At 41.8% G+C, this 25,498-nt stretch overlaps 1 protein-coding gene across 1 annotated transcript in view; it reads right to left on the reverse strand.

Moving 5' to 3' along the window:
• Positions 1–6,583: 6,583 nt before the first annotated feature.
• Positions 6,584–25,498, reverse strand: part of KDR (kinase insert domain receptor) — a 49,886-nt gene continuing 30,971 nt past the window's right edge. Inside the window, exons 20-30 of the mRNA XM_068278571.1 lie at positions 24,758–24,846; positions 18,432–18,585; positions 17,747–17,841; positions 15,077–15,199; positions 14,877–14,988; positions 11,966–12,065; positions 11,759–11,864; positions 11,463–11,608; positions 9,387–9,480; positions 9,205–9,287; positions 6,584–7,367 (exon numbers count right to left, since the gene is read on the reverse strand). Coding sequence (XP_068134672.1) covers positions 7,154–7,367; positions 9,205–9,287; positions 9,387–9,480; positions 11,463–11,608; positions 11,759–11,864; positions 11,966–12,065; positions 14,877–14,988; positions 15,077–15,199; positions 17,747–17,841; positions 18,432–18,585; positions 24,758–24,846 — 1,316 coding nt within the window. The 3' untranslated portion in view covers positions 6,584–7,153. The remainder of the gene's footprint in view (positions 7,368–9,204; positions 9,288–9,386; positions 9,481–11,462; positions 11,609–11,758; positions 11,865–11,965; positions 12,066–14,876; positions 14,989–15,076; positions 15,200–17,746; positions 17,842–18,431; positions 18,586–24,757; positions 24,847–25,498) is intronic.

The following is a 25,498-nucleotide window of genomic DNA, read 5'->3' on the forward strand; positions in this document are numbered from 1 at the left end:
CCTTATATTTATCTGAGGCATATTTGCCCCTGCTAAAACGCCGCTATCCCGTGACATAACGAGAGGTCTTTACCCCCCAAATCCCCTGGGGCAGACTCGGAGAGCGCTTCCTGTAGAGGCAGAGCTTTCAGCAGAAGCTCGGCCTCTACACGCATCTATCAGCGCGTATCTTCGCCTCTCCCGCCCTTCTCAGTCTTCCTTCACTGAGAGGGGCGGGGGAGAGGCGGAGATCCGCTAGCTGATAGACGCGCATGGAGGCAGAGCTGCAACCGAAAGCTCTGCCTCCATGAGCAGCAAAATCCACAACCAAGAAAGTTGTGGAGTTTGCAGGGGGGATTTGGGGGATAAAGACCCCTCGTTCTGCCACGGGATAGCGGCGTTTTAACAAGGGCAAACATGCCTCAGATAAATAAAAGGGAAAAAGCCATTTTTAAACTGGCTTCAGTGTTTCTTTAAAGTAAATCTGTAGCGAAAATATGTATAAGCAGACAGAGGCGCCAAAAGGATAAAATATTCTAAAACGTTTAAAATGAGAGGAGGCAGAGGTGGACTTACCTCCTCCAAGCAGAGACACACGAGTGTTGTGTATATTCAAAACAACAAATGTATTTATATACTCCAGAAAGTGCAAGTGCAATGCGTTTTGCGGGCATCTCCCGCCTCATCAGGCAATAGAAATGGAGCATAAAACTCAAATAGGTCTGGTTCAAAGCTCAGCGCCTCACCTGCTGATATACTGGTTACCTGGATGGTAACCCATGTTTGTGAGTATAAATAGATACTTACTTGTCATATCCACATACCAGTACATACTACACTATATTGGGCTCTCAGGGTCTCTATTCTCTGTAGCGAAGATAGACTGATGAGATAAATAAATGTATCTCTCTTAATCATGAATAATCCTTCCCTGTAATCCCATATTTTAGTTTAAAAGTTTAAAAATGCAACCTTAAAGAGACTCTGTAACACAACTTTCAGCCTTATTTCTTCTATCCTGTAAGTTCCTATACCTGTTCTAATGTGGTCTGTCTTACTGCAGCCTTTCCTAGTTGCACAGTGGCTGTATTATCTCTGTTATATAATCTAATCTTCTTTCCTTTGCCGGCTCAGGCAGGAATGTGCTGCTCTGCTGTGATAGGTAGAAGTTATACACACCTTCTCCACGCCCCCTCCAGGCTCTGTATGAGTCACAGACTGAGCTTCTCTCAGCCTATCACATGCTGGTTAGCAGGCATGTTTTTTGTTTGTAAACACTGCCTAAAACTGGCAATTACAAGCCAGGATTGCAACAGGAAGTGGCAGAAACAGCAGAGGGGCCCAGGAGAACATAATGAATGGAATGGTATGCTTTTTATTGTAAGAATTTTAGAGTACAGATTATCTTTAAAGTTTTGACTGCCTCAAGTGAATGATGATGTTTATTCAGCTCCTATACAGACAAATCTTGAACCTTCAACCTTGTATCTGTTCCCTGAGCTTACAAGTGTTTTCTCGGCCACACAGGAGTTTTATGACCTATAATTATTAATCACTGAGAGTTACACTGTTCTGAATGCAATCAGACTTCAAGACAAGACAAGACACAGAACATTTATATCAGACTTTTCTTCTGGTGGACTCAAAGCGCCAGAGCTGCAGCCACTTAGGGTGCATTCTGCGGGCGACCAGGATCATTAGAGAGCCTTGCCCAAAGACACCTTACTGTTTTACGTACTGGCTTGAGCCGGGGTTCGAAGCCTGGTCAAACCCTTACCAGTACACTATCCAGCTGACCGAGAAATTGTCAGCTATAACACTGGATTCTTAACACTTACAGTGATAAAAAAAAACATATTAGCACAGACAAGATCTACGTAGGATTGGGACTGTACACATACATTTATTTCCTTATGTCATGTGTTATTTCAGGGAACCTTTAAGCAGATACTGTACATTAATATACACCAACCGCTCAGAAAATAATTATTTGTAAAAATATTTTTATTTTACATTTGAATTAAAACTACTTCTTACAACAAACTGAATTCACATACATTTTAACAAAGGCTAACGGTTCTTGATGATAAATGATGTAAATATTCACTAAATATAGCTTATCTGAAATGCAGCATCAACATTCCACTTATCGCAAAATAATAATAACTACACTATGCTGTACACATGTATGACTTTCTCATCCATCAGCTGTTACATGTAAGATGTTATTACATTCGGAAGCTTAACGTTTAATGAGCTTAAAAGTGAAATACAAATAGTTCCATGAAACAGATGTACCTGTAATATTCACAAGTAGTATAATACAGTAGTTATGCAACAATTATTGAAGACATTTCATATCAGGAAGCTTGGTCTGTATTGCAGAATCATATTCCTTATAGCAATGTCTTCATTTTTCACCTATACAGCTACACATGTAGATGCTTATAAGGCTTTGAACAGAAACGTATGCTGTGGCCTTCCTTATTACTGCATCAAAGGGAAGCTTTTATTTTAGTGCTAGATATCTTAACTATCATATAGAGGAATAATTCAGCCTACCTGTTTTATTTTAAAAAAAGTGGTTTTTTTTAATTAATATTAAAAAAATTAACTATGGCGCAAGTTTGTAGATCATGATCTCCTTCTCAGGGACCTACAGCTGCTCAGCTCACTACCAGTTTGTCTGAAGCACTCCCCCTTTAGTAACATGGACATGCAGGTAGAGATACCGTAGTTATTGCCCTGTCTCTCTGCAGGATTCTGACTGATTGGGGGGAAGGGGAGGGTAACAATATCAGCTGGTATTTTACATTTTTTTTACTTTGCTACTACAACATTTTTTTATAGAAAACATTTTATATGTAACTGAATTACAGCAGCGTACTGTTAAGTGCATATAATAACTGTTCCTTGGCTTTGATCCAGGTACGCCACAAATCCACATAGACTATTTTTGGTGCACATGGGCCCATATGCAATTATCTTTTTCTCCTGAGTTTTCTCCGAAGAGATCATTTTTCATCTTGTATGTAAAATAATTTTTCAGCACTCTGCAATTAAGAAAGTACCAAAGTAGGTGAAAAAGTACTATCAACATTATAAGTATTTTCTTGCTTGTTGATGGCTTAAAAAGTATTTTGACAAGATATGAAAATATTACCTAGGAGAAAACTCAGGAAAAATAGTGAATTGCGTTTGGGCCCTGGGCCTATATGCAATTCACTTTTTCACCTAGGTGATATTATCTCCTAGGTGATATTTTTAAACTTGTCAATAAAATGCCTTTTAAAGAGAACCCGAGGTGGGGTTCTCACAACAAAATCCCCATACAGAGGCTGGCTCTGCCTATCGAGCCCAGCCTCTGTTGCTAATCAGATCCCCCCTAAATCCCACCTGCACTCAGCCAGACCCCATAAATCATAGCCGCGCTATGCGGCTATGTTTACCTTCCTAACGTCAGTCTCGGCGCTCCCCCCGCCTCCTGCAAAGCTCCGGTCCCCGCCCGCCCGCGTCTCTTCCCTCCAATCAGCGTGGAGGGAAGGGACGTGGGCGGGGACCGGAGCGATACAGGAGGTGGGGGAGAGCGGAGACTGACGTTAGGAAGCTAAACACAGCCCGCTGCGACACGCTGCGTGTCGGCAGCGCGGCTGAGATTTATGGGGTCTGGCTGAGTGCAGGGGGGATCTGATTAGCAACAGAGGCTGGGCTCGATAGGCAGAGCCAGCCTCTGTATGGGGATTTTGTTGTGAGAACCCCACCTCGGGTTCTCTTTAAGCCATCAACAAGCAAGAAAATACTCAAAATAATTTTTATAGTACTAATTTTTCACCTACTTTTTGGTACTTTTTTAGTTGATAAGAGCTGGAAAGTTATTTTAAATCGAAGATGAAAAATTATCTCCAAGGAGAAAACCCAGGAAAAGAGTGATTAGCATATGGACCCTGGTGTTTAGAGCGACGTGAACGTGCATTGATGATGCAACTCTTTCACAATGCATCAAAAACAGTAAGTCCCCCCCCAAGGGAACCATATCTACAGGTCTGCAGCAAATACTGCTATAGAGCTATTTGCATTTAGATTCACTCAACACATTGGAAATAAAAATACAATTATAACTGTTAAAACCATTGAAATGGCAATACCATTAATAAATATTTCAATTAGTCTAGATATTTACAAATAAGGCACTCTCATCCTTACATTCATAAATTACATATATTACATTGCCTGCCATTAGACTGATCTATTAAACATGGTTTTTATTGACTTAGCTAGAAAATGTTGACATACATTTCATATTGAATTATAGCAAAGTTATTGTATGGGTATATGTATATGTTTGTACCTATTTAACAGGCACCTCAGTCATAAGTGCCTTGCTTCATTTGGCACTAGCATTTCTTATTTACATATGGCAAACGTTCTGTAACTCCCAGTGTCTCTGTATTCTATACAGTGCTGCAGTTGGGGGCTACAATGGTTTGTGACATTTTGTAGTGGAGCTACCACAGTTTGTTAATGATTTGAGTTATACCATTGAAAGAGTACAGGAAGTACACAGCTAACTAAAAGCTCTTTTGTATGGCATGCAAATATAAACATAAATAAATGGACCTTGCATAGTATTTAAAGTGAACCTATCTTTTCCACTTTCCCTGAGTAACAAGTAACAGTAAAGGCTGCATCCAAGCAGGCTAAATGTTACTCTCTGCTGCCTCCCACCACTTACATAAGGGGGAATCCATGGCTCCAACTCTTCTCCCCACTAGTTCTTTACAAGCTGCACATCTGCCCACAGCCTGAGCATACAAGCAGCACATACATCCGCCCACAGCCTGAGCATATGAGCAGCATATACTTCCGCCCACAACCTGAGCATATGAGCAGCATATACTTCCGCCCACAACCTGAGCATACAAGCAGCACATCCTTCCGCCCACAGCCTGAGCATATTAGCAGCATATATTTCCGCCCACAACCTGAGCATATGAGCGGCACACACTTCCGCCCACAACCTGAGCATACAAGCAGCACATCCTTCTGCCCACAGCCTAAGCATACGAGCAGCATATACTTCCGCCCACAGCCTGAGCATATGAGCAGCACATCCTTATGGCCACAGCCTGAGCATACAAGCAGCGCATACTTCCGCCCACAGCCTGAGCATATGAGCAGCACATCCTTATGGCCACAGCCTGAGCATACAAGCAGCACATCCTTATGGCCACAACCTGAGCATACGAGCAGCACATACTTCCACTCACAGCCTGAGCATACAAGCAGAACATACTTCTCCCCACAGCCTGAGCATACAAGCAGCACATACTTCTGCCCACAGCCTGAGCATACCAGCAGCACACACTTCTGCCCACAGCCTGAGCATACAAGCAGCACATACTTCCACCCACAGCCTGAGCATACAAGCAGCACATACTTCCGCTCACAGCCTGAGGATACAAGCAGAACATATTTCCGCCCAAAGCCTGAGCATACAAGCAGCACATACTTCCGCCCACAGCCAGAACATGAATGATAGGGATAGGAGTGGTGTAAGGCGAGTGAGCAAGGAGCATGGTCATGTGGGGAGAAGGGGAAAAGCCACCTCAGCTCAGTTCAGTGGCTCTCTTGTTATTTAGACGGAGGAGCCATGGAGGTACATTGATTTTATCTTTCTCTACGTTTGTTGCATTTTAACACTAAACATCCCCTTTATTTGCCAGCCAAGAAGTGTAAGCAGAATCAGTATAGGTACACGTTAAAGAGACAATTTTACTTTAAAAGGCCCTATTGTTTTATAACATTAAGTTAAGAGTTATGGTAGCGTTAGCTGTATATTTCGCATCTCTCACTTTGCTTATATAATGTATCACTGCACTGAACAGGCATACAACACGTCATTAAGCAGAAGAAACTTTAGTGACCAGTAAATGCCCAGCCCTAACTTTATCCCCTTCTAACCAGTGTATACAGGTTGCCTAAATCACTGCAGTCATTTGACCATGTGAAGATAAGCATGTACCCAGTGTATTACAGCTGACTCCTGTTCCATGACTGACGACAACACACAGATAGGCTTATGTAATAACATTGCACTGAGAGAATGTGGCTGATGAATAACGTGGTGCCAAAAATAGTTCAAGTTGCTGATTGGCAGATCTTTTGGGACCTTCTTGGAATTCTTGCAAGTCACATGATCCACCTATAGTAGATGACGTTATATTTCTATAACTGTGTGATGTAACAAGCGGGAAATTACACTCCGTCATTACAGAAGGGTTGCTTTCCGAGCATTTAGCAAATTGATAAAAATCACGTGACATACTAGAGGTCCACTCAGTAAGAGATTAATTTGATTGGCTATATGGTTCAGTGGAGTAAAGCATAAATGCTTCTTTGGGCACTGATCTGCTCAGCAAAAAGGGTCAGTTCACATTGACGTTTACATGGGAGTAGACGACTGCCATGTCGTATGTTGTTTAAGCGCTGGCTACAAAATCTGAGCCTGTTATAAACGGCAACTGGCAAAACCTTGTGTATACTCTCTAATAGAGCAAAAAGTATAATGGTGAGTTACCCCCCCCCCCCCCCCTCCTCCCCCAATGGAAGCCACTTTTATCTACAATGCCTAAAGTTATTAGATAAGCCTAGTTGACCTATTTTACAAGATATTTACAGACGAGCTGCACTGTGAATATTAGAATAAATGTGATATATCTGTGGTTGGGTATATAACTAACAAAACAATCAAAAATCAACATTCTGTATATACAGATATTATTAGCATGGGTTTCCAGGAAAACTTTACCACAGCGGTGCTTGTTTTGGTGCCGTCTGCGCTTTATAATGTCCATCTGTGGTCAACATGTGGATGGCGGTTATTATGCAAGCACACTGCTAGCCTCTCCAGTCTTAAGGAAACCTTGTTGGCAGACACTCAGTGTCCAAATATTACATATGGCTCGCAACACTCCATACCCTGTTTCTTTAACAGCATAGTAATGTCTCATCACCATCATTAAGGCAATGCTTGGCGTGAAAGCACACTCAATGCTCATAGCCCCATTCAGAAGTATTAATGTGCTCTCCATAGTTACTCCACTGAAGAGTAGATTCTGTATATTCAGTCTATGTTAGTGCATTGCGTAAAGGCAACAGACAAGGTTCTGAATGTCTATACGTCAGTGCTTAGCTGGATGACAGCCTGATGGGGGATGGCTTCCAAGTAGTGGATGTCAGATGAACTCTCCCTTTTAAGCAGTTGTGTTTTTTCACTGGTGTCATTGGCAGTTTCTGTGTCTTCGGAATGGTACCCAGACTGATAATCACTGGTTTGGTTTGAAGATCCTGATGTCACAGATTCCTTGCTTTTACTAGGCATCAGAATGCTGAAATGAACAAGAAATACGGTTTTGGTAAGTTGGTAGCTGGCACTTAGCTTTCTGTGTTCAGCCTAATTTGAAGGCCGTCGGGTCTCATAACAAGGATAAAACGTATTAAACAAGATCGGTCACACGGCTGGGTAATGGAACCATTTAGTAGGTGTCACTCTCTTGCGCAAATAATTTTAATGTGCGTACAAGAAGGCAGACCGGGCATCAGTCCCTTAAAGTTTCTTTAATGCAGCATCTTGCCAGAAAGAGTATTGCAGTGATACATTCATATATGGTCACAAACGGATGGATCAAACCTGCATTGTTGAGGGTGTTCAGGGAGTGCTGGGTACGGGTGACCAGGGGTAGATGGACGGCACTACAGCCGTTTCGCGCTCAGCTGGCGCTTGCTCACGTGCTCGCGTCCTTGGGCAAATAATTTTAATTTTAAATAATGTTTGTTTATTGAGAATTCTAATCCAGTATGCCTAGGCTAAACTTCAGTAGGAGGGCAAGGCTACATACCAATATACAGGAAGTGTTTTTGATGCTGAAACCAGGATATTTAACGTAAAAGTGGGTAAGTCCTTATGGTTCCTTAAAGAGACTCTGTAACAAAATGTTCATTCTTATTTCTTCTATCCTATAAGTTCTAATGTGCTCTGTCTAACTGCAGCCTTTCTTATTTGCACAGTGGCTGTATTATCTCTGTTGTATGATCTAATCTACTCTCCTCTGTCAGCTCTGTTGGGCTGATGCAGTCAAGCTGGAATGTGCTGTGCTGCTTGTGATTGGCTAGAGTACAGATTCTCTTTAAAATCTAACTCTAGGGAAAAATAGAGAAATAGGTTTTAGACAGTATGGGAATGGGTTACAAGTTATTTTATGGTTTTATTACTGTCTGTGCCCCCATTGGGGAAATTGTTCCTGATTTCCTGTTCCTTAGACCTCCATGACTATAAATGTGAATCAGAGTGACCGTGAGACAGAAAATAAAGGGCAGCATTACTGGCCTCCTGGATGGGGACACAGACCCCATCACAAACTTTAACCACTTTCTACCTAAAACATTTGTCTTTCCTGGATTTGCCCTTTAATCAGTTTAATATCAGTATGAAATAAAAGGATGGATGGAGGCCGGACAGGAGAAGAGGGTACATAAACAGCATAGAAACAATCTTTTATAGAAAAAGATCAATTATGGGAGGTAATAAAGTTTATTGAAGAGAATTCCCTCCAATAAATGCCCATCTACAAATAGATCTGAATTTCCTGAGCAGACTGTTATTTTGGCACTTGGCTACTACATTTTTGAAGTGCTGACGCTCAGGGTATCAAACAAGGAGGTTTCATTTAAATGGGGTGAACAGGTGGGGGGGAGGTTTGGGGTTAGTTGTCAATAAAGTTTAAAGTCAGGAGTGGGGGTATTAGGTTGGGCATTTGGATTGGTCAATGTTGAGGGAAGGTTAAAGTTAGGCATCAGTTACATGGCTTTTGTTACACGGGATTGGTTATGTTAGAACAATGGTAAAAAAAAAACCTTCGGCCTGTATTCAATTAATTTTTTATTTTAAGTTTTCTGCTAAGTGATATTTTCACACCTTATCACTAAATGCCTTTTAAGCTACCAGTAAGTACAAAAATACTTTGACAGTACTTTTTCACCTACTTTTTGGTACGTTTTCTGTTGCAGTGCGCTGAGAATCTCTCAGGAAAAAACGTGAATTGAATAAAGGCCATATCTCTTTCACTATAGCATACACATAGCTGAAACGCAGCACTGAAGTCAAAGTTAATTACATATTATGTGGAATGTGAATGAAGTAGGATGTTTTGAATAAAGTTTATCTACCTAAAGAACTGGGTTTCATTCTGCGTGTCTAGAGCCCTCAACTCTTCAGATGGAAGAATCATCCCGCTGTCTGTCTGGTTGTCCTACAATGAGAACATGAGAACAGCAGGTTCAGTAATCCATGAACAATGAAAGAAATACTGTAATATATCAATCAGCTTGTAGCAATAAGTCATCCTTACATCACAGGCTACCATCACTGTCGGCTCCACAGGGATATCCTCAAAAGTCTTCACACTCACAGGTCGGCTATTCCTCTTTGTGTTCTGCAGTATCCTGTAGATAATAATCAATATTAAATAAAGTGTCAATTAATAAGGTGTATGTATATGCAACCCAATAAAGCAATTATGTGTTGCTCCCTGCAAGTTATGGCCTGATTTCCTGGTGACCTCCTGAGCTGGAGAACATTGGGGAATATCAATGGTCCCACAAAACTAGACTGTGAAAGGTTGTCTGCTATTAGGTGGCAAGGTTTGCGAATCCTGACACATGGAGGGTTGCTGAAGGTTGGCAACCTTCAAGAGCAAACATTTTCTCAAATATTCTCCAGCTCAATAGTAAATCAGGCCCAACATGTAACAGTAAAATAGAGTCTTCTGGAAGAAGCCTTGTTTATTAATAAATCATCGTGTAGCCTGCGGCTTGACCTATACCAGCTTTCACCATGAAAAATGTAACTTTGCCTAAGTGGTGAGAAGGAAGCAAGCGATTGGATGTACTGACAGCCAATCAGCTAGCTTCACTTCTGGATCACATTTAATGAACTTTACACTAATCATTATCTCAATCTATTTAATGAAAGGAACTGGTCTTAGTCTATACGTACATCTGTATAAAATGTATTACAAAACAAAAAGAAGTAAAACATCTCAAATGGAAAAATAATCAAAAGCTTTATTTATAACCTAGGGTGGAGTGAGGCAGGAAGGATTTGAAACCCTATTAGGTTTTCATTGTTGCTGTGCCAGTGTAGGGATAGACAAGTACGACAGGGAGAGAGCATGTCACTGCTATCATGCTACAGTATTTGTATTATATATTTTTTTAATTATATTTTTTAAAGGGGAACTGTAGTGAAAATAATGAATAAAATTGCTTATTTTTTTAACATATTAATTTATAGATTATTTAGGCAGTGTTTGCCCGTTGTAAAATGTTCCTCACCCTGATTTACATCCTGAAATTTATCACAGGAGGCGACATCTTTACTGCGGTTAGGTGAACTCTGCTAAATGTTTGTTTACTGAGAGTTCCAAAGCCAGTAGAAATATACTTAAAATGCTGGTTGAAGGGCGGGATTTACGCAGATCTAATCAGCTAAGCATCACTGGGAGGGCGGGGCTACATTTGATACACCACTATAGACAGATAAAGGAAGCGTTTCTGGTGCTGAAACCAGGAAAATTACAGTAAAAGTGGGTATCCTGATTAATGTACTGCATTGTAATATGTGTCACTAAAGTGCCTCTTTAAGGTTCTCTAAAGATTTAAATTAAATTCATAAAACATTGTTAGTGATCGGTCACAGCATTGAACCGTGGTCTGTCTTTCTTGAACTCTAAGGTACATACACACGTCGGACTTTTCCAAACGACCCGTCTTTGGACGTCCAAACGACCGGCCGTTTGGACGTCAAATAACTGACTGTACACACGCCCGATTTGACGTTCAATTTAGAAGCCCTTACAGACATTGAGCAGCAGTTAAAGAGAGTCTGAAGCGAGAATAAATCTCGCTTCAGAGCTCATATTCAGCAGGGGCATGTGTGCCCCTGCTAAAACGTCGCTATCCCGCGGCTAAATGGGGGTCCCTTACCTCCCCAATCCCCTTGTGGAGTCCTGGGCAGCGCTTCCGCATTGAGGCATGGCAAATGGCCGCAGCCCTGCATCAAGCGCGTATCTCCGCCTCTCCCCCGCTCCTCTCAGTCTACCTTCACTGAGATGGGCGGGGGAGAGGCGGCGATGCGCCGCTGATAGACGGCGCTGAGAGGCAGGGCTGCAGCCGTTAGCCCTGCCTCAACAGCAGCAAAATCTACAACCAAATTGGTCGTAGATTTTGCAGAGGGGGATTTGGGGGGTAAGGGACGCCTGTTTAGCTGCGGCATAGCGGCGTTTTAGCAGGGGCACACATGCACCTGCTGAAAATAAACACTGAAGCGAGATTTATTCTCGCTTCAGTGTCTCTTTAAGACCATCTGCTTGACATAATCAATTTGTGCAGTATGTAGGATGTGCAGGTTATATTTAGGTCAGTACCGTGTTCCAGCTGCATTGACATAGTGGAATTTCGCATCACACATTGCCTCCCCTTCTATACAGGAAGCAGGTGACGTCGGCACTGAGAGCCCAGAATCGTCTTCAATGTTTAAAATCGCTGTAAGTGGAATATAGTCTTTCCCATCCTAAAGTAAAAATGGGACACATTTTACTAATGTCTCAAGTGCAGTTCTGTTTTAAGCAATTATTACATACTTTCTGTCATTGGTTCTTATTGATTTAAGATTCTGCATTTAAACAAATTGTGGAATTGGTCAATATAAAAAAATATTTACCAGCTGAACATTTGCTTGCAAAACATTTCCCAGATGTTCGACTAATTCGGAAAAGGTGGGTCTTTGTAGGGGGTCTCCCTGCCAGCAGTCAAGCATTGTCTGGTATCTGGAATGACAAAATCATGTCAGTAAAAGGCACGTTTCTCTGAATTAGATGCCTCAGCTCACTGTGAGTCACAAATCCCCACTGCTGGCCAAGTGACTTACATTTCCACTGTTGCATAATCTGGTGCTCTCATCCGTGTCCCCTCTTTTAGCCGTCTGCAAAAATCTTCATCAATCTGCACCCCTGGATATGGAGAACCCCCTAAACAAGAGCATTTATCATCAGAACTGTGTAGTCTTTTTATATAATGTGTATGTTACACAGTTTCATATTGTACTCCAATTCCAGCAAAATTTAAGAAACCCTATCGATTAACAAGTTTTTTTAACCTGGGATTAAGAGAGTTCTGGAAGTGCTAGTAAATAATGATGCATACATTTCACCTGCTAATCTCTTTTGTTTACTATATCAAATTCCTTTCACTCTTAACTGAGGGTAAGTCTGGCTAAATTTGGCAGAGTGAACCATAAGGAGAGGGGGAATTCCCTCACAGTGCATCTGTTACCCTATATGTGAGAGAAAGCTCTCAGCAGCTGCAGCTGCCTGTGTCCTGTGTCTCTGACTGAAGTGTCTGAAGAAAGCAGAGGAAATATAAGATTATTATTATAAACATTTGTAATTGTCTGTGATACCTGACACCACAGATTTTCATTATTTTTTTCTTGCTTTCAGAGAAAAATACTCTGTAGTTTGATATGCAAAAAAACAACACTGGCTGTGCATTGAAACAGACACTTTTTGAGGATGATTTGTTCTACACATGAGGAATTAAAGCTTTTGCCTCTGATATTTAACATGGAAAGTAGGGAAATGTTTACACAGCTACTTAGACATCATTTGTACATTGTCATTTTAGAACACTTGGTTTGATAGTGTTCCTTTAACTAAAAAAAATGGACAGAATAGTAAGGAGTTATGTCTAACTGCAGTGTTCTCCCCAGGCTCTTTTAGCCGGGTGCTCCACCCGGCTAGATTTGGTGACCACCCGGCTGTCATCGGCTCACCTCTTCACCTCCTCCTATGCTGTAAGCAGAGTTGCCCTGCATTTTCATCTCACCCCACCCGGCTACTTTTTCATACCACCCGGCTACTATTTCATGCCACCCGGCTGGAAAAAAATTCTGGGGAGAACACTGAACTGATATCTCTCTTTCCAAAGGGATAATTGCTTGTACTGTCTTGGCAGGGCCAGATTTCTGCAAAGGTGACCCAAAGGACATTGGGAAACAACAACACAAGGAAGATAGGATCTGCTGCTGGAGGGAGCTGAACATGAAAGAGGGGACTGCTATACATGCATGTTACACATAGAATGGGAGGGGACTGCTGTACATCCTTCTCATCCGGTCATGTGCTGAATTAGTATCAGTAACCAATAGTTATAAGTAGTATCATAAGTATTATAAGTAGTGATTGTCAGGCAGATAATCTGCATAGGTACACAGCAGGAACCTAGCAGCTGTCAGGAACGTGTATGGCTGTAAGAAAGTCCTGCAGACTGGAATGGCATAGGTGGAGTGAGCTGGCTTTTCAAATGAATACATTATATCATTGCTTACTCTATACAAAATGTTATGTGCCAAAATACTAATAATAGGCATTACCTTGTGGGCAGAAATCATAATAGACACTATAGTATTGTGAAATCTGTCACTGGGCTACGCTGGTACAAAATACAACACTGCAGTTCCATACATAGGGAGTAACACTACTACTGTCTGTTGCCAGAAGTAACTGTGTATACATCATTAAAGTGAACCAGAGACGAAGCACCCTCATGTATTTTACTATATATCTCAGTGGGAACATTAGAGAAAACACCTACCCTGCTCTCTGTTTAATCCTTCACTGCTCACTCAGCCTGCATGTTATCAGCCCTTATAAAATTCCTGACTGAGCATTCAGTCTGGCTTTGCTCAGGAATCATTATAGCTGAGTCTGTCTTCTCTGATGTCTTTTCAAGCCCAAGCCTGCCAATACTGGCTCTGCTATAATGACATAGCTATAATGCTTCCTGAGCAAAGCCAGACTGAATGCTCAGTCGGGGATTTTGTCAGGGCTAATTAGAAGCAGGCTGAGCGGTGAAGGATTAAACAGAGAGCAGGGTAGGTGTTTTCTCTAATGTTCCCACTGATATATATGGTAAAATACATGAGGGTGCTTCGTTTCTGGTTCACTTTAAAGGGAACCTGAGCAGATGCCGTTGGGATGCATATAAGCATACGCATGGTTATTTGGTTAAGAGGAGACACTCACCGGTGCCTTAGGTAAGCGGCCCTGCTCCCGGGCTAGCCACTATCATAACCATTGAATCTGGCGACTCTGCCGAAAGTCGCACTGCGACTCTGAAACGGGAAGCCTGCGGGACCTCTCTGCGCATGTGCAGGCTTCTTCCTCGCCTCCGTGCGTAAACCGCAATATGACGCGTGCCAGAGGGAAGAAAGCTGGAAGTCTGTGCATGCATAGAGAGTACCCGCGGGCTTCCTATTCCAAGGTCACAACGTGACTTTTGGCAGAGTTGACAGATTCAATGTATATGATAGCGGCCAGCCCAGTAGCAAGAGTGCTTACCTAAGGGGCCGGTGAGTGTCTCCTCTCAACCAGCTCAGGGTCCCTTTAAGTCTAGAAAGCAAGCAATAATACAGTGTCTGAAAAACTAAGTGTTAGAAACATAAACATAGAGCTGAAAAAAATCTTTCTGCCTTAAATGTTCTCTACTAAATAATAATAATAAAAAATTCCAACATTTGTATATCGCTTTTCTCCTATTGGAGTTAAACCACTTAAGAGCTGCAGCCACTATTTATGTGCTCAATGGGCCACCAGGGAGTGTTAGGGATTCTTGCCCAAGGACTCCTTACTGAATAGGTGCTGGCTTACTGAATAGGACTTTTGACTGCATCTAGGAAGTCCGTGAAGAATGATATACAGTATCAGAAAATTAAAGTTGCAAACAATTCTTGGTTTGTGCATTTTTTTTCAAAAGGCGCAAAACCTGCTCATGAAACTCACCTAATGAGAAGATTTCCCACAGCAAGACTCCAAATGACCACACGTCACTTTGAGTTGTGTACACTCTATCAAAAATAGTCTCTGGTGCCATCCACTTCAAGGGAAGACGGGCCTACAGGAGAAACAGCACATTTCAGAACTTACACAACCTTAAATTGGCTCTAGAAAGCGGTGTAAGATCACAGAATGGAATTACTTACATCGCCCTTCCGGACATAGTCTGGATCTTTATAGACATCCCGCGCCAGTCCAAAGTCACAAATTTTTACTACATTGTTTTCAGCCAGGAGTATGTTACGAGCTGCCAGGTCCCGGTGAATACACTGCAAAGATAGAACAACATAGTATTTATTTGTGTCTAGAGATAAGTACTTCTCTTGTATAAAATGTCAGCCACTGTGAGAGGTGGAATCAGAGGAAAAGGAATGGTTTGATAATGATGACCACCATTCAATGCACAAGCAAAGGTGACCATCACCACTACAGCACTAATAAAGAGCTAATGTAGTGACTGGAAGAGGAATCCACATTGGACCAATATGTTGGGAACACACCATGAGATATTTTGGTAGCAGAAAAAAAGGCTGAGGGTGGAAAAAAGGGGCGCCGCCATAGACTTTAATGTAATTATCGTTATGGCGAAAAAAGCAGAAAAACGGGCGCCACGAAAAATGTTATTCATAACATTAGAACATTATAGTTTTTTAGGTAGTTATCGTTTTAGAAGTTTACAACGCTATCGTTTTTGTCATATTATGTCGTTAATAAGTACAGATTTTACATTTTCAATATATTCAATAACACGTTAATATATGTAAAAGGGTGTTTCTGCAGAGGGAGTGGTTAGGGTTAGGCACCACCAGGGAGAGTGGTTAGGGTTAGGCACCACCAGGGGGAGTGGTTAGGGTTAGGCACCACCAGGGGGAGTGGTTAGGGTTAGGCACCAACAGTGGGAATATTTATTTGTTATTATATCTCATTTCTTTTTTGCAACAGTAAATACAGTTATTAAAGCTTGACAACGATGGTTCTCGTTATCAAATTTCGTTAATACCTGGTGCCAAATTCGTTAATAAGTCGGGCCCTTTTTTCACGGCGCCCTTTTTTCATGCACGCTATTTTTTAGCAGATAGATAGTTCGATAGATAATTTCCGACAGGTCCGATCTTATTTTCGATTGTTTTTCTAAACGATTTTTCATAGAAGTGATTGTAAATTGATAAGAAAATCAATCGGAAAATCGATCGGACAGTAAATCTGCCTAAAATTCTCATCATGTATTCCCAGCATTAGGTCCAGCAGCCCAGGCGTGGTTGCAGTCTGCATTCTCTATTGCTATGCTCTATATCTTTGTAATATTAGCCTTAATCCAGGCGGCCCAGGAACACAGCGAAAGAGCAAACAGCCTGAAGGGGGCCAGACGAAGCCCCAGGTATGTATATATTTTTGTATTCCCCTCACCTCAGCTTTTCTTTAATTGCAAACATCTCTACACATTTATATTTCTTCCTTTCACTTCAATCTAAATAAAATAGATAGTTACATAGTTACATAGTTACTTTGGTTGAAAAAAGACATACGTCCATCGAGTTCAACCAGTACAAAGTACAACTCCAGCCTGCTCCCTCACATATCCCTGTTGATCATAAAATCCCTGGATTAACATCATTGGCATTACCTAGTAATTGTAGCCATGGATGTCATTCAACGCAAGGAAAGCATCTAAGCCCCCTTTAAATGCAGGTATAGAGTTTGCCATAACGACTTCCTGTGGCAATGCATTCCACATCTTAATCACTCTTACTGTAAAGAACCCTTTCCTAAATAAATGGCTAAAACGTTTTTCCTCCATGCGCAGATCATGTCCTCTAGTCCTTTGAGAAGGCCTAGGGACAAAAAGCTCATCCGCCAAGCTATTATATTGCCCTCTGATGTATTTATACATGTTAATTAGATCTCCTCTAAGGCGTCTTTTCTCTAGACTAAATAAACCCAGTTTATCTAACCTTTCTTGGTAAGTGAGACCTTCCATCCCACGTATCAATTTTGTTGCTCGTCTCTGCACCTGCTCTAAAACTGCAATATAGGGTGTGCTTCTTTAAAGTAAACCTGTCAGAAACCTAGAAGATAATAACTGAGAATTATATAATAATAAAATACAAAATCAACAGTTACGTTCAACAAAAAATGCCCATCAAAAATGACCAGCATAATAATGATCAATGTAACACAAAATTAATTTGAGCGGAAGAGATCTTGATTTCTGTTACATAGTTGGGTTTAAAAAGACATTCAGCCAGAAGGTAAGGTACTAGCATAACACTAGCTTGCACCCTACATATCCCCGCTAATATGTTGTTGGTCAACAAAGCCACACATAAAATTACTGGAACAACAGGAGTATTTGAATAAGGCGGAGATCAACTTGACCTTCCCATGAAAATGCATATATGACTACAATTGGGCAAGACGGTAAGGTAGTGGATAGCACTCTCGCCTTGCAGCGCTGGGTCCCTGGTTTGAATCCCAGCCAGGGCACTATCTACAAGTAGTTTTATGTTCTCCCTGTATCTGTGTGGGTTTCCTCCGGGCACTCTGGTTTCGCTCCACATCCCAAAAACAGATAAGTTAATTGGTTTCCCCCTAAAATTGGCCCTAGACTATGATGGACATATGGCTATGGTAGGGATTAGATTGTAAGCCCCTCTGAGGGACAGTTCAGTGACAAGACTTAATACTCTGTACAGCGCTGCAGAAGATGTTGATGCTATATAAATACTAAACAATAATAAAATAATAATTGTTGCAGCAGTGTGTATCTGAGAAACAGCCACTTTGGCACTCTTTTGAAGAGATAATAGAATACTTACTTTACGTGAGGCCATATACTCCATGCCCCGGGCCACCTGGAAGCTGTATGAGATGAGCTCCTCCATGCTCAGCTGACTCTTACACACTTCTTCAACTTCACAAAGGAAAAAGGACATATTAAAGAGGGATAACATTCAGTAAAAACATACACAAGTATTATTGTCTGCTTACAAATTACAAGTTCCCAAAGTACAGTTTATCTGCACTGAAAGCTGCCATTGTGTTTTATTGCATAGCTACTGTATTTATATATTACAATGTATCCAGTGAGAATGTGTCTTCTCCTGTGTACAACGCTGGCTTGAATTCAGCTGATACACTGCTAGCAGTGTTTGTTTTCTAATGAGCTACTATTGTAATCTCTTTTTCAAGTTCGTCAACTGAGCTTCCCACTGAAGAAAAAGTGCTGTGTTTAATTGTTTGAATGCTGTTCTGCCACCTGTTTTTTTTTCTGGTACAGTAGTACCTTTTCTGGCTGTAAAGAATCTTACAGAGCAAAGAAGAAATTGAGTTCCATACTACTTCTCTCTATACTTCTGATGTACAATTATGCCTTTCCAATCTTACATGCACCAAAAGAACTATACTATAAGTGACTGGTTTATATTCAAATGTACGCAGGACGTATTGCTCATTACTGTCAAATTAATATTTGTTATGCATTCGAATGAGGCAATGTCTTACTTTCTTCCTCCTCCACATCACTGAGAGATTTCTCCTCTGCAAATCCAGAACTAGCTGAGCTCTGGCTGCTGGCAATGCTGTCCAGTCTCTTCTTCAGATCTCTGGGTGTTTCTACATAGTGCTGTCTGGCCTGCCTGTACCGTACTGACTTGGTCTGCCAGGGGAAAACATAGCATTGTCATTTAGTAGTCACAAAGACTTGCCATTGTGTTATACTAATGGTTCAAGCAACAGTTACCAAATATTTACAATACTTTAATATGACATAGTGCACAGCGCATTCTATTAACCACTTCACCACTGAGGGGTTTTACCCCCTGAGCACCAGAGCAATTTTCACCTTTCAGCGCTCCTTCCATTCATTCGTCTATAACTTTATTATTACTTATCGCAATGAAATGAACTATATCTTGTTTTTTTCGCCACCAATTAGGCTTTCTTTAGGTGGGACATTATGCCAAGAATTATTTTTTTCTAAATGTGTTTTAATGGGAAAATAGGAAAAATGTGGGGAAAAAAATAATTATTTTTCAGTTTTCGGCCATTATAGTTTTTAAATAATGCATGCTACTGTAATTAAAACCCATGAAACGTATTTGCCCTTTTGTCCCGGTTATAAAACCATTTAAATTATGTCCCTATCACTATGTTTGGCGCCAATATTTTATTTGGAAATAAAGGTGCATTTTTTTCAGTTTTGCGTCCATCCCTAATTACAAGCCCATAGTTTATAAAGTAACAGTGTTATACCCTCTTGACATAAATATTTAAAAAGTTCAGTCCCTAAGGTAACTATTTATGTATTTTTTTTAATTGTAAATTTTTTAATTTTTTTTTAATTACAAAAAAAAAAAAAATGGGGAGTGTGGGAGGTAATGAGTTAATTTTATGTGTAAAAGTCATTTATTTGTATGTGAAAAATGTGTAGGGTGTAGTTTACTATTTGGCCACAAGATGGCCACAGTAACTTTTTGTTTTAATGCGACCTCCAAGCTTCCTTCCGGAAGCTTGGAGGAAGTATAATGAGCATGGACACGTGAGTTTTTTCTCACAATGATCGCGCTGCCCATAGGAGAGCAGCTGATCATTGCGGGGCTTAGATCAACGAACGGGAATGGATTTTCCCGTTCATTGATCTCTGGGCGAGCGGGCGGCGGCGGTTTTACTAGCGGCGGGCGGCGTGTTTACGAGCGGGAGCGCGGGCAGCGTCGGGAACGCGGAAAGTACGTGTTTCTCCGTCCCTGGTTTTTAAAGGATGGAAAAAGGGGCGGAGAAATACGTACGCGCGGGGGTAAAGTGGTTAATGTCTAGTAATACCTACCATATATACGCGACTGTAAGTTTATAAATGTAGGTCTGACTCACTAAATAAAAGTATAGGGGTCGACTTGTACACGAGATGGTATCAACTTATACACAAGGTCGACTTATCTTCGATCATATACAGGTATTTCCATGCGGTGGTGTTGTGGGTGAATGTTTAGCAATTCTGCCTTGTAGCTCTGGAGTCTTGGTATCTACTTCTACTAGAGGCATGATCATGGAGTTTGCATATTATCTAATTGCTTTTATAACTTTTCCCCCACAGTCTAAAAGCATACTTAAAGCGGATCCGAGATGAAAAACTAACTATAACAAGTAACTTGTCCAAATATCTTATCTAAAGTTTAGATAGTTTACACAGCAAATCTAGCTGCAAACAGATTTAATAGAAAATGATTATTTCTTCCTGTGATACAATGACAGCGGCCATGTTGTTTGTAAACATTACACAGAGGCAGGCTTATCTGTATCTTGATCACTAAGCCTGTGAACAAAAAAACGAATCCACTCCCTCCTCCCCTCTGCCTCTGAAATCAATGGCTAGTAACACCTCCTCCTCCTCCTGCCCAGACTGAGCTCCCATGAGCCCTTGCTACTGCCAAGGCTCTCTGAAAACCTGTGGGCGTGGTTTATTTAGTTTATAGGGAATTAGAGTATTAAAACAAAAACAAAAAAGTATTTGGCTTGAGGAATGCTCTATAAACAATAGGAAAGGAACACAATTATGCAATGAGTAAAAGTTCATCTCGGATCCACTTTAAGGGGAAGGTTCAGGGACTGTTAACAAAAAATAAAAATCCGCATCCACTTACCTGGGGCTTCCTCCAGCCCGTGGCAGGCAGGAGGTGCCCTCGGCGCCGCTCCGCAGGCTCCCGGTGGTCTCCGGTGGCCGACCCGACCTGGCCAGGCCTGCGGCCAGGTCGGGCTCCTTCCGCGTTCCAAAATGCTCCTCACTGCGGCGCGCTGACGTCATCGGACGTCCTCCGGGCTTTACTGCGCAGGCTCAGAACTACTGAGCCTGCGCAGTACAGCCCGGAGGACGTCCGATGACATCAGCGCGCCGCCGTGAGGCGCATTTAGGAACGCGGAAGGAGCCCGACCTGGCCGCCGGCCTGGCCAGGTCGAGTCGGCCACCGGAGATACCGGGAGCCTGCGGAGCGGCGCCGAGGGCACCTCCTGCCTCCCACGGGCTGGAGGAAGCCCTAGGTAAGTGGATGCGGATTTTTATTTTTTGTTAACAGTCCCTGAACCTTCCCTTTAAGGTTTTTACCAAAATGGGTGCAGTATGCAAATTTGTGTGACTGTGCAGGAAAGTTTTATTGTCAACTCTACCGAGACAGAAGTGAATGGTTCTATGTATGCAGGAAAGACATTAGACATAAAATGCTCTGAAGCTGAGGTATATATTTTTTTGCACAAGAAATTTGATTTATGGATACCTTGTCAGTGGTCTCATTGTCTCTTGCAGTATTCGAGAGAAAGCAAACAAAGAAAGCAGGAAAGCTGGCACTGCTGCAAGTGTTCAATTTATTTTAGTAAAGGTAAAGTGCAAACGTGCAACATCTTGCAAAAGTGGCATGGAGTGAAACACATACCCTTGTGAGAGGAGGCGTAGGTGGTGGGTGCTGGGCACAGGATGCCTCACAGCCGTTTCGCGCTAAGCAGCGCTTTTACCGAGGCTGCCTCCGTAGAAGCGCTGTTTAGCGCGAAACGGCTGTCAGGCATCCTGTGCCCAGCACCCACCACCACCTACGCCTCCTCTCACAAGGGTATGTGTTTTACTCCATGCCACTTTTGCAAGATGTTGCACGTTTGCACTTTACCTTTACTACAATAAATTGAACACTTGCAGCAGTGCCAGCTTTCCTGCTTTCTTTGTTTGCTTGCTACATGATGTCTTTGCTTGAGCACGCTGAAGAGGTTCCAGAGAAGAGGTGTATTTAAGTCCTCCTGTGCATACTGCATGTTGCTTAAGCTGATTTATGCATGTCATACCGCTGTAGTGCCAACCGTTTGTTCTCTTTTGGTTTAGTATTCGAGAGAATGCTGGAGCTGGGCGATCATTCAGGCAGACTTATTTTCAATTATATAGCTTTATCTATAACCATGCATCAGACTGTCCACACTCTGGCCAATATGCAACTGCATTTTCACACCTGGTCATAAAATGCCTTTTAAACCACCAGCAAGCAAGAAAATACTCAAAATAATTTTGACAGTACTTTTTTTTTTACACCAACTTGTGTGTACTTTTTCAGTTGCAAAATGCTAAAAAGGTATTTTAAACAAAATATGAAATGTATCTCCTAGGAGATAACTGGGGAGAAAAAGTACACATATGGGCCTTTTAAGCTGTTAAACAAAGCAGAAGTAATGACCCTTTGAACTTTCCTGCAGTAAAACCTTATCACAAGCAGTTTCTCACTGCTTCTTGGCTGTTTAAGGCCTGTACACACGTCTGACCTAAAGGGGCATTATGGCGAAAAATTTTAAAATGTAAAATATGTGCAAACATAGACAAATAAGAAATACATTTTTTTCCAGAGTAAAATGAGCCATACATTACTTTTCTCTTATGTTGCTGTCACTTACAGTAGGTAGTAGAAATCTAACAGAAGCAACAGGTTTTGGACTAGTCCATCTCTTCATAGGGTATTCTCAGCAAGGATTTTATTCTTTATTAGGCGACCCAAGCCCATTTAAAAACGGGCTCAAGGTCTGTCACCGCCGTATGTCAACGCGCATGTGCGCTCGCCTGCCCGGCCCCCCGGCAAGTCCCCGCATCCTGTCCCAACTGCTGTCAGTGCAGCACATGCGCAGTAGCGCAAAAGCACTGACACAGGGACATGGGATGCAGAGACACTTGCAAGTTATTATATAGGATAAAGATATTCCCTAAAATGGTTTTAAACAATGATGCTGGCCAGCTTCCCTGCTCTCTGCACAGATTTTTGGCCGTTGGACAGACCAACTGCCATTCATTAAGTGCTTTTGAAAATAAATAAATAAATCCATGAGAATCCCTTCAATCCCTTTTGTCAGATTTCTACTACCTACTGTAAGGGCTCGTTTCCACCATAGCGAATCCGCATGCGGCGACGAGATGCGGATTCGCTTGTTACACTGAAGTGGCCGGGGCTGTTTCCACATGTGCGGCGTGCGGGAGCGATTTGGCGGCGGGCCAAATCTGCACGACGGGACCCACAGAATTCGCCTGCGTCGGGAATCCGTGCGAATCGCCGCTAATGTATTTAATAGTAAAAACGCATGCGTTTGTTACATGCGTTTTTACCCGCGATTTCGCGTGCGATTTCGCACCTTTTTCAATGTTATTTTGCCCTGGCAGGGTCATGGTTAATTTCGCATGGCACCCTGCCATGCGAAATCGCACGCGAAATCGCGGGTAAAAACGCATGCGGAAACGCATCCGCATGCGTTTTTACAAGCGTCGGAATGCCGGCGAAATCGAGTCGCAACAGTGGAAACGAGCCCTAAGTGACAGCAACATAGGAGAAAAGTGATTTATGGCTCATTTTACTCTGGACAAAATGTACTTCTTATGTGTATTTGTTTGCACATATTTTACATTTTACTATTTTTCACAATAGTGCCCCTTTAAATAGTTACTGCAATTTAGTACCTTTATTCAGCTACTTTGTGGTTTGTAAATGCAACAGTCTACCAAATTTCTGGTAGGTATGATTACTGTACCACAAGCACCTATGCATAGCTCCAGGTTAAAGTGAATCTGTCGTGACATGTGACATGATGAGATAAACATGTTCATGTATGGGTACTAGGCCTACCAAGAAATTATGTCCTTTTCTGTTTTCCAGTATAAGAAGAGTTGAGTTGTTAAGATGAAAATCTATGCAAAAGAGCTTCTCTGAGCTAGTCGACCAACTTGGTTGAACTCAGTCAGCTTTGAAGGTGCATACACACCTTTGACGAATGTCGCCCTTCGGGGATCAGGAGCTGGTTCATTTGAGCAACATTGCTGGCTGGGCCTGGCTGCACACATGCATGTGAGATGTGTAACTGACAACATGCTGTGTTGCTATGGAGTTGTGAGGGAGTGGTGCAAGCAATGGGATCGGCGTGGCTGGGGGTGAGTAGATCCTCCTGGCAGAACGCTCATGGGTTAGGGGTTAGATGCTGCCGTACACATGCCTGATTATCGGCTGAGGCTGCGGATAACAACCATCTCAGCCTAAAGGTGGCCACACACCATACAATTTTTTAAATATCTGTTCAATTTAAGAATTGCAATCAATTTGACTGATTGTAACATTTCAAAAATCTGACCAATGTACCACACACCTATGTTCAATTTTTTACCAATTTTTATGATAAAAATAATTGGAAACTCTGAGAAAATTGTGTGTGTGTGTATATGTAAATAAATTGACAATCTAACACACACCATACAATCCTTAGAGAAATTGAAGAAAAATATCTGGCATCCTGGATAGATAAAAATCGAAAAAAATGGGAAATTCGATCGGATTTTTCAGTCGAATGAAAAAAAAAAGCTTTCGATTTTATTTGGAGATACAATCGTTTTTATCAAATTGCCGTAAAATCGGATCATTTTATTGTATGGTGTGTGGCCACCTTTAAATTTAACAAAGATAAAACGCAAATGCTGGGGAAGACTGTTTAAAGGCAATACAGAATGATACATTAGGTGGGTAGCAGAATACATTTGTTGGCAACAAAGAGAAAAAAAATGCATGCATGAAAAAAATCCATATTAAACAAGGTGGTTCTGTGTCACCCACCGCCAGTGCCCTCTCTCTATGGCTATGACCCTGCAGTCTGATCCTTGTGATGACACAACTCTGCTCCCTGTGTGTGGCACCAGGCGGTGCAGACAGGAAGGAGCCCATGTAGAGTACAGTAATTAAGTACAATGATTTTAACAAGCTAAAGAATGTAAACAGGTTTTATGATTAAAAGAGCAAGAAATGCTATTGTGCACAATTAAATGAACTCAGAAATACCTTGTACACTACAAAATCATTCCTTTTACTTCTTAAATATGCTGAGAGGTTTCCAAACCGACAGTATTCAACAATCACCATCAACGGGCCTGCAAGAAAGACGATTTGTATGAAATCTCCCCATACTGTAAATATACTTGTATAAAATGTATTAAATTTGGATATTAAAGACAGCTGCAGTCTTATTACAGAAGCAAAGACAATTCTTAAAGGAAATCTAAAGGCAAAAAAAGAAGAAAACATTCAGTTTAACTTACCTGGGGCTTCTTGCAGCCCCCTGGACTCGTCCTGTGCCCGTGCGATCCTTCCGAGACCCACCGGCCAGCACAGGCTACCCCCTCAAAGCTGGCTAGCCAGGAGGGGTCCGTGCATGCGCAGTTCGTGAAAATCACTGCTGCGCAGAGCGTTTCCGGCAAGGGAGGAGCCTCTGACTGCCCATGACCGGCCAGCTTTGAGGTGGTCCCTGCTGCTCTCTGGAGGGTACAGGATAACTCCAGGTGGCTGAAATTATTTTTTTAGTAACCATTTAAGCTTGGATCTTGGGAGAAAAGTGAAATTAAATGGATCCATTTTCCAGCAGCATAAATCTGCATACAGAATTTGTATAATCCTGCATATAATGTTTTTACATCTCATTGACCATCCCTAACCAATTCCAAACTGCATACAATTTACATGGATTTTGCATGCAAGGTGAGATTATTTGCATTTTATTGAATCCCTATAATCTGCAAATTTGAA

This window comes from Hyperolius riggenbachi, chromosome 1, assembly GCF_040937935.1.
Source record: "Hyperolius riggenbachi isolate aHypRig1 chromosome 1, aHypRig1.pri, whole genome shotgun sequence".
NCBI lineage: Eukaryota > Metazoa > Chordata > Amphibia > Anura > Hyperoliidae > Hyperolius > Hyperolius riggenbachi.